The 8,239-nt window shown below is 44.3% G+C and overlaps 1 protein-coding gene across 1 annotated transcript; it reads right to left on the bottom strand.

Annotated features, from left to right (window-relative positions):
- Positions 1-1,632: 1,632 nt before the first annotated feature.
- Positions 1,633-7,558, bottom strand: LOC6507445 (ciliary rootlet coiled-coil protein 2). Its single transcript, XM_001965342.4, has 5 exons — positions 6,323-7,558; positions 6,044-6,261; positions 5,843-5,987; positions 5,099-5,785; positions 1,633-3,981 (listed from the first exon to the last, which is right to left on the bottom strand). The coding sequence occupies exons 1-5, from the start codon at positions 6,956-6,958 to the stop codon at positions 1,771-1,773; spliced, it is 3,897 nt and encodes a 1,298-aa protein (XP_001965378.2). The 5' UTR covers positions 6,959-7,558; the 3' UTR covers positions 1,633-1,770.
- Between the last annotated feature and the right edge of the window lie 681 nt (positions 7,559-8,239).

Genomic DNA, 8,239 nt, shown 5'->3' with positions numbered 1-8,239 from the left:
TTTGTATACTTTTTTAGCTCCAAATTGTTCAAACCACAAAGGGGCGTTAACTTTGGCAATTAGAACTTCAAGAACGTTTAAAAAAGTGATGCGCACGTCTAAATAATTATTAATGTTTCTCAGTTACTAAAGGGTTAAATATTTTTTAAATATTTCACATATTTAAATATTAAAGCTAGCAAAAAAGCTTAGAAAAGCTAATTTAACATTTTTTGCAGCCTTACTTGGTATCCGGTAGATGGCGACATCTCTTATACGCTGCTAACTTGTTCAAGTTGGAGGGGCTTTCAAACAGGTTTCCTGGAAGCGTTAAAGGACATCTCTTGCCCTTCAAACTTGTTTGCTTTTAAACTGTAAAATGTATTTTAAAGTAGGCTATATTTCCCCTTAGCAACCTACATTCAAACAGTGTATTAAAAATATGTTTTAAAAACTATAATCAACTAGTTAGGATTATATACACTTTGGAAGGATAAAAGTTTATTATAGAACAGTTTTAAAATAAAATTAATAATAAGTTTAAACTTAATAATAAGTTTAAAAACTTAATAATAAGTTTAAACCTCCTAACCATCAAATAAATGTAAATTGTTCAGATCTGTTAAAAATACTACCCCAACATCCTGGAAGTATTCATTTTTAAAAGGGGCAGCTTGCCCAGCTGTTAAGAAACATAATGAACTTTTAACAGTCACCTAAAAGCGCAGGACACGGGAAGCTTCTAACAGCACTTTTACATGTCCTTTGTAACTGTTACCCTGTCTGGTGTGGCTGGGAATTATCTGGCTAGCCAGATTGAGAACTTCCCGTTGTTGACAGTTTGCTGTTGGGCGGAAGACAGCGGATAAGTTAATGTACAATCTCTGTTCGCTTTAAAAGCATATGAGGCGATGTTGTCTTTATGCCTGAGCAGAGCCACCACCCACTCGCCGCCACCCACACCGCACTCACCACCCCTGCCACCCAGTCCACCCACAATTGCTGTTTACACGCCTTGAGTTGAGGGGGCAAAACATTTGCATAAAGCTGCGCTGTCGGGATATGAGGGAGTCAGTACGGAGGATTCGAAGGATACGGAGGACTCGGGTGACGATGTCGCCAACTTGTTAGCGGACGCTGGCATTTTTACTTGCATATGCGGAGATAATGCGCCGCCCATTGCCACCCAATGGCCACGTCCTTGCCACCCAACCACCCGCACATGTCAGTGGCAGTACCCGTTTTCCTTATTCCGTTTTCCCATTTTCCGTGCAATGTCATGGCTGCGTGCGTGGCTAAGAGAGCACATAAGTCCCCCGGAAAGGCGAACCGGTCCTTGTTGGCTCCTTCGGGGGAAGGCTAAGATGGGCTGGAGGGAGCAGGAGGTAACGCCAAGGACACAAACAGACAGTTCCACTTTCTTTGCTGATTAGTGATATATGCATGAGTGCCGGAGGGGGTGTCGAATAGAAAGGATTACGATTCCTTTTTCTCGGTTTAAAATAATGAGGCTCTAAGGCAACCGACAAAGAGAAGCGAATAAATTTATAAAGGATATGTTCTTTCTATAGGAATTCTACTTCTTTATAAATAAAGGTCTTGAACTTCTGAAAATAATTATAAATAAATTTTAAATAAATTGACTTTTTAATCTTCCCAATAAAATAGATAGTATATATTTATTATTTTTGTGCTTTTGTGCAGCTGACATACATATATTGATTTGTTTATCTGGTCCTAGCAGTTTTTTCAGCGAGTATTCGTTATCGTGTTTATTCTAGTGAACATCTTTTAGTTTTCTTCAACTACATCATCATTAATATCCTTCTCCTTATTCTTTTCCCGATCCTCTTCTTCTTTCATTTTAGGACAATCTTCAAGCTCATAACTTTTAGATTCTTTCTGGTCCTCTAGATCCTTTTCTTCTAAATCGTTTAAATTAGATTCTGCCAACTGATCTTTCTCTGTACCATCCTCTTTCCTCTCAATAGAGTTCTCCTTGGATTTCTCTGGAAAAGGTAGAGCTCTTAGTCGCTGGACCATATCCTCAAGAGTTTCGGGAGCCTCTTCCTTGGAGACTTCCCGACCGGAGGATCGCTTTTTCACCGCATCATCCTGACGAGTGGCAGCACAGAGATGAGCTTGAGGCTTGCTTCTCGAAGTCGTTGTTGTCTTGGGAATGGCTCCCGTGGATTGTTGTTGAGTGGCCAATCGGCTAGAAGTGGTGGTCACAGTCACACAGCAGGCGGCTTCATCCCCGTTGTCCTCCGGCTCACCCACAATCCTGGTACAGGCTATGGGGCTCACCGAACTGGTGACCTCTTCCGTCGGCAACGTTTGCTCCACAAGTTCCGCCTCTTGGCGACGAATGGCTTCCCTTTCCGCTATCCTGTTGATCATGGCGGTGCCCCTTTCGGAAGTGGAACTCAACCTGGCTATTAACTCATTCCCCTGAACTTCCAGCAGACGGAGACGTTCGGCTCGATGGGCCGAGACCCGTTCAATGTCCTCCAGTCGCTGTTCCACGGTTTGTGAGATTTGTGCCGATGTTTGGGGTCTTTCTGGCTGCCTCTCCGAATTATGTTGTTCGTGTAGAGTCTCCAGCTTGGTGGCCAATGAGTCGCCCCTTTCCGTATTCCTGGTCAATTGGGTCAACAACTGACGACCCTCCTGTTCCAGCCGTTGGAGTCTAGCTGCTCGCCGGGACGTATAAGCCTCCTCGGCGGCGGTCAGTGGCGAAGGAGCTGGTGAGGATTCATCGTTAACTGTATCGGAAGACGGAGTGGGTTCTGAAGTCGGTACAGGGGTGGGAGTCGGTGCCTCCTCTTCTGTGTTGCTTTCAAAGCTACCCTCTCGACTGGGAGCTCTGCGAATCCTGTCCAAGGACTTCTTTAGGTAATGACCCCTATCCGCGGTGCGTCGAATTCTAGACATCAGTTGACGGGATTCCTCCTCCAGACGTCCCAGTCTCTCCGACCGCCGTCTGGTGTATTCCTCTTCCCTGGGTGTTAAGGTTCCAGTGGCTGGAGCCGAACTGGCCCTTGTCATCCGCTCCAATCGCTTCCGATTGATGAACTCGTCCAAGGGAACAGCATGCTGGGCTGGTGAGATTTCGTCCTGGAACTGGCACAGCTGAATCTCCAGCCGTTCACGGTTACCAGAGGTTTCCAGGACCTGTTGGATTAGGGATTTGCACTGTTCCTCAAGCCTTTGGATGCGACTGGCTGTGCCACTTGCGGACTCTGAAGATTCAGAGAGCATAGCTCCTCTCTGCCGGCTCCTGGAACTGTGGGGAATCTTTGGTATGCCACCCTGTGCCCCATCCTCTTCTGACTCCTCATCTGGTGACTCTTCGGGTGGTTCTGTAGGTTCTGTCTCCACCTCTCTCCATCCGCATGTCGGTGGAGCACTGTTCCAGCGCAAGACAATCTCCTCGGTATCATCATCTTGCCCGGCCAAGGCTTGTCGTCCTGGCGATGTACTTTGCATCCTCTTTATCCTGCGTGTGTGCTCGAATTGGTCCCGGAGCAACTTCCGCCGACAAGCTGAAGTTGAAGGTGTGGGCTCTTCTGCGACTGCCACCACTTCCCTTTCCTCATCCGACTGCGGTCCCGAATCGCTGTAACCACTCTCCGCCGAATGATTGGCATCCTCCAGCTTCCTCCTGGCGAACTCCCTGCGCCATTCGTCGCACTGCTCCTGGCTTTCGTCGTTCTTGGCCCGGGCAAGTGCCCACTTCCTCCGGCAGTATTCCAGCTCATCCTTTAACTCGCTTAAGAGGCGCCTCTTTTGCTGCAGTTGGTAACGCAGGATCTGCTCCTGGGTGTGGAGTTGGCGGTGCTGGCGCTGCATCTTGCCCACCAGGTGCCATGTCTTCGTCAACTCCAAGCTCACCGCGCTCAAGCGCTTCTCCTGCTCATTGAGCCGATAGTCCAAATGGCTGTTGAGCGTCTTCAGACGGGTGGTTTCCTTCACCAGTGACTTCTTCTCGAGGATAAGATCCTGGAAGGGAATAGATAAGGGGGTAAATTACTCTGTAGGTAATACTTAAGCAACAATAACTTCCACAAGTCTGGGGTAAACTTTTAAAGTGCTTCATCGAAGTAACTTTTCAATCAATTAGACTTTGAAGTTTTTACCAAAATTATGTGCAAAATAAATTCTAGGAATGGATTATTTAATACTCTTTTAAAAATAAAATAGTAAAGAAAGGTTGCTATCTTTTTAAATTAATCTTATTCATAGATGACAAAATAATTGAAGCATTAAGAGGAATTTGCTAACAAACGGCTTGTACCCATTAAAATTTTTCCATAAAGTCATCAAATTTAAAGCTCAGTAGTCTAGAAAACTTGAACTTTGATCCAAATATGTCGGGAATCCCTAATATACCAGAGACAAAAAATTTCTACTTGACCAGTTTGGAAGCTGCAACATGCAACATGTTTTATGCCAACGGCAACTGACCGATAAATTCAATTATGTGCACAACGACGGACTGGGATGCAAGGACCTTGGTGCAAGGACCACCACCCCCCTGCTTATACTCGATACTCGGCAGGACGTCAGCAATAATGAAGCTGCTCGGCGTACTTGGCCGACTGGCTCGGCACTCGACTAAATAAAGCGCTTAAGTGAATAATGCAAAACTTTGCAACAGCCACAGACGAAGCACGGAAATGGGCTGAAAGTGGGGCGGAAGAGGCAGATGGGGCACGAAGACTGTGGGGGTGGCACAGTCTGGCAGGCAGGCTGCACTTCATCAGCAAACCGGATACGACAACTAACAAGCCTGATTGTCCGCAGCTCTTGAAAAGTAGAAGCGAAGGATGCCCAAGAAATTTTGGAAAAAAAAATAAATTGTTAGTAGAATAAATAAAATAAATAAAAAACTTTAAGCGTCCTAAAATTATTAAGGCTTCTAAATTGTTCCTTTGAAATGGAACATCTTTTAAATAAATAAAAAATGGTATTCTATCTAAATTAACTTAAATAAGAGACCTCCTTCTTAATGAAAATATTTAAAAAAAAACCCTAAAATATGCAATTTTATAGACCTTATTTATATAGAAAGACATTCATATATTTTCTCAGTGTATCAACCAAGACTTGGGCTCACCTTCAGCTTAATGTAGGTCTTGCTGACGCTTAGCTCCGGTGGCTTGCGGTGGGTATCTCCACCAACAGCAACACCAGCATCCCTTCCAGAAACTGACGTTGAGGATGGCACACCGCCGCTGCTGGATGGCAGCTCCTCGAACTGCACGCGCTCGATTTTGTGGTGGCTCAAGAGCTCCATCAACACTTTCCAAACTTTTGGCAAGTTGCCAATGATTTCTTGGGCCGAGGCAACTTTTCCCATAATTTCGGGCTCATGGCTTTTTAACGAAGCCGCAGTGCCACCCGCAGCTCCAGCACCTCCAGAGCTCCTCTTTCTGTACTTTTTGATGACTCCTGCTACGGCTCCCACAGCTCCTCCTTCTCCTTCTGTTCCTGTTCCGACAGTAGCGGCCGTTTCTGGTTTACAACTGTCCGTGGTGTCCTCGTTTGCGGCCATGGGTGTGTTCGTGGGTGTGGGTGTGGCACTACGGCTCTTGTCCGAAGATTCGTCAGGGGAATCCCCATGGCCGGTGGCCTGTTCCACAAGTTCGAAGAGCAACTTGGGCAGAGTGGCGCCATCGCTGCAGCTGCCTTCGGCCTGGGTCATCTGATTAAGAAGCTGCCGGTTCTCCTCCAGCATTTGATTCAGGCGATCGATGTCCAGGTTGCTCTTGCCATTGAAACCCATGATTAGTTGACTGAAGAGCTGTAAGTGGGAGATTAGATTTAGTTTTTAATTGTTAAATTAAAAATGTATCCATACCATGTTAATAGAACCGACTTGCTCGCTGAGGAGTCGCTTCTCAAAGGTGTGTTCATGGCACTCCTCTTTCAACTTGGCCAGCTCATCATTGGCCGTCTCCACCTCCTTCAAAAGGGTTTGGTTGCGTTCCTCTAAGTTTTTGGTTCTAAATTAAAGAATAGAAATTAAAATATGCACTGAAAGATAGGTTTGAGGACCTACTTCTCCTGTTCGGCTATGAGCTCGTCCTTCTTGATCGAAATCAAACGCTGCAGATTCTCATACTCCGCTGCAGCTACTCGCTGACGTTCCTCGTAAAGCTGCCTCAACTGCCGGATGTTCACCAACTGACGTTCGTACTCCTGCCTCAAGTTGTTCGACATGATTTTCATCTCGCGCTCGCTGAAGGAGTTTTCAATTTGGGTGAGCTTCATCTTGAGCTAGTTTTTTAAATAAAAATAAAATTAATTTATAGAAATGGCAATAGATTTTACTGCTTACCTGAGCACACTGCTCTTCCTTGACACTCAACATTTGTTTGCAACAGGTTATGACCTCCTTGAGTGTTCCCACCTGGCGCTGAACCACTTCCACCTCTCCCCGAAGGGTCAGATTCTCGGCCTGAGCCTGTTGCAGGGCCAACTGGGCATTGGCCAGTTCTATATTGGCATGACGACTTCTGGCAGTGGGATTCTCGTCATCTGGATCCATGTTGGGATCTTCTGGAGTCTCTTCAAGCTGATCCTCCCCCCCTTCTTCCTTTCGCAGGCGACGATTTTCGGCCTTCTCCTTGGCCAGTTGCCTTTTCAGGTTGGCCACTTCGTCTCTCAAATCCTGAACAGCATTTTGACGAGCTTCTCTTTTCTGACGCAGCTCCTCCTTGAACTCCTCGAGACTCTGTTCTTTGTCTTCCATTTTAGCAGCTGCATCCAAGACTGGAATTTCTTGAATTTTTCCAACAATTTTCGGCGGTACCACCTCCGGTTTGGTTGCTATTTCCTGGGGGGCCTGTTCCAGAATCAGATTCTCATGTTCGATGTCATTCCACCAGGGCTCGTCACTTTGTGCTCCTCCTGCTTCCGAATGCCTCCGCTTCTGCGTTTCATCTGCCGACTCTGTGGACTCGGTATTACCCATTTTTTTTTATCTCCCAATCGAGTCAGAACAAAGGCGAAAATCTGTGGTATGCGGTTGTGGCGATCTATTTACCGAATGCAAAATGACGAAGATTACTGTGTTGATGGTCTGCGCCTGGCAAGCGTTTTTATTTACGATACGCTTTAATGCGACTTTTCTTTTGCGAGAAAAAAGAAGCTCTTCGTCAGCACAAAGAACGAAGACGACCCAACGGTCCACCGTTCTACAGATCACTTCCAATTGATACGAGACCAATATATACACACACAAAATATTGGTGTCTATATCTATGTACTGATGTCTGTGTTCGATCCCACACGAGTTTTTCGATTTCGCAATTTTCTATTGACTTTTACTTTTCAGCCAAGGATTTTCGGTTAATTTTCTTTAAATTTTAATATTTCTTTGAGGAACTCTGACACATTCACTTGATTATTAACTTAAAAATAAAGTAATATTTAACTATCTAGTATACATATGATAAAAATCTATATGTATTCGAAATGTTGGAAAATTTTTCGATTCTAATTTCTATCCGTTCGACGGTCGAACGGAACTTTTCGCTTGGCCAGCTCGAGAAAAACTGAGAACACGTCGAATAGATTTTGGCTATTTTTAACCCACTATTGTCCCGCTCTCTTATTTTTTCAGTTTTTTTTTAATTTTTCAGTCTCTCAGGGAAGGAATCTCCGTGAAAATGGTGTAAGTACATGTTTATAGGGAAAACTAATTATTCTGAGGGTCTGGGTCTGGGACTTTTGTGAAAGTCTTCTCGGAAAACTCATGTCTCTTCCCGCAAACAAAAATTTCTTAATTATTGTTCTAAGATTTTATGCATTTTAATTAGCCGAATCTGTCACATGAAGGTGTTTAATTTTAGATCCACGCGTCACTTTAATTATGACTAATGGATTTAATGAAAAGAAAACAAAACACTTGTCAAATCGCACGGCAAGACAATGAATTTCGCAATCAACATTCAAGGACCAATGATGGATAGGTGACATCTACAAGACACACAGTCCTTAGAAGGGACAGAAGGGATAATTAATTATACATTTCTTGCCACATTTAATGTTAAATGGTCCAGAATCTTTAATTCTATCTTTGATAAACCCAACCCATATTTTTTAATCATTCTAACCATTATTTTTATTCTTCTGGACCCACTTGCATTATCACTTCTAATAATATCTTTATCAACAAATTTGTGTTAAGTGGAAAACCGGGGTCTGGATCCGAATCAAAGAGCAAATTCGGTGGAAAACTTTTAAATGAAAA

Source organism: Drosophila ananassae, chromosome 3R (assembly GCF_017639315.1).
Source record: "Drosophila ananassae strain 14024-0371.13 chromosome 3R, ASM1763931v2, whole genome shotgun sequence".
NCBI lineage: Eukaryota > Metazoa > Arthropoda > Insecta > Diptera > Drosophilidae > Drosophila > Drosophila ananassae.
The sequence above is the reverse complement of the archived record's forward strand: the minus strand, read 5'-3'. Positions and strand labels throughout refer to the sequence as shown.

What these genes read in the sequence shown, in the direction of transcription:
- LOC6507445 (XM_001965342.4), bottom strand. Translation starts at nt 6,958, where the DNA reads ATGGGTAATACCGAGTCCACAGAGTCGGCAGATGAAACGCAGAAGCGG. An exon ending in AGGAAGAGCAGTGTGCTCAG is followed by an intron (nt 6,262 to 6,322) that starts GTAAGCAGTAAA and finishes TTAAAAAACTAG; the next exon opens with CTCAAGATGAAGCTCACCCA. An exon ending in AAGTCGGTTCTATTAACATG is followed by an intron (nt 5,786 to 5,842) that starts GTATGGATACAT and finishes TCCCACTTACAG; the next exon opens with CTCTTCAGTCAACTAATCAT.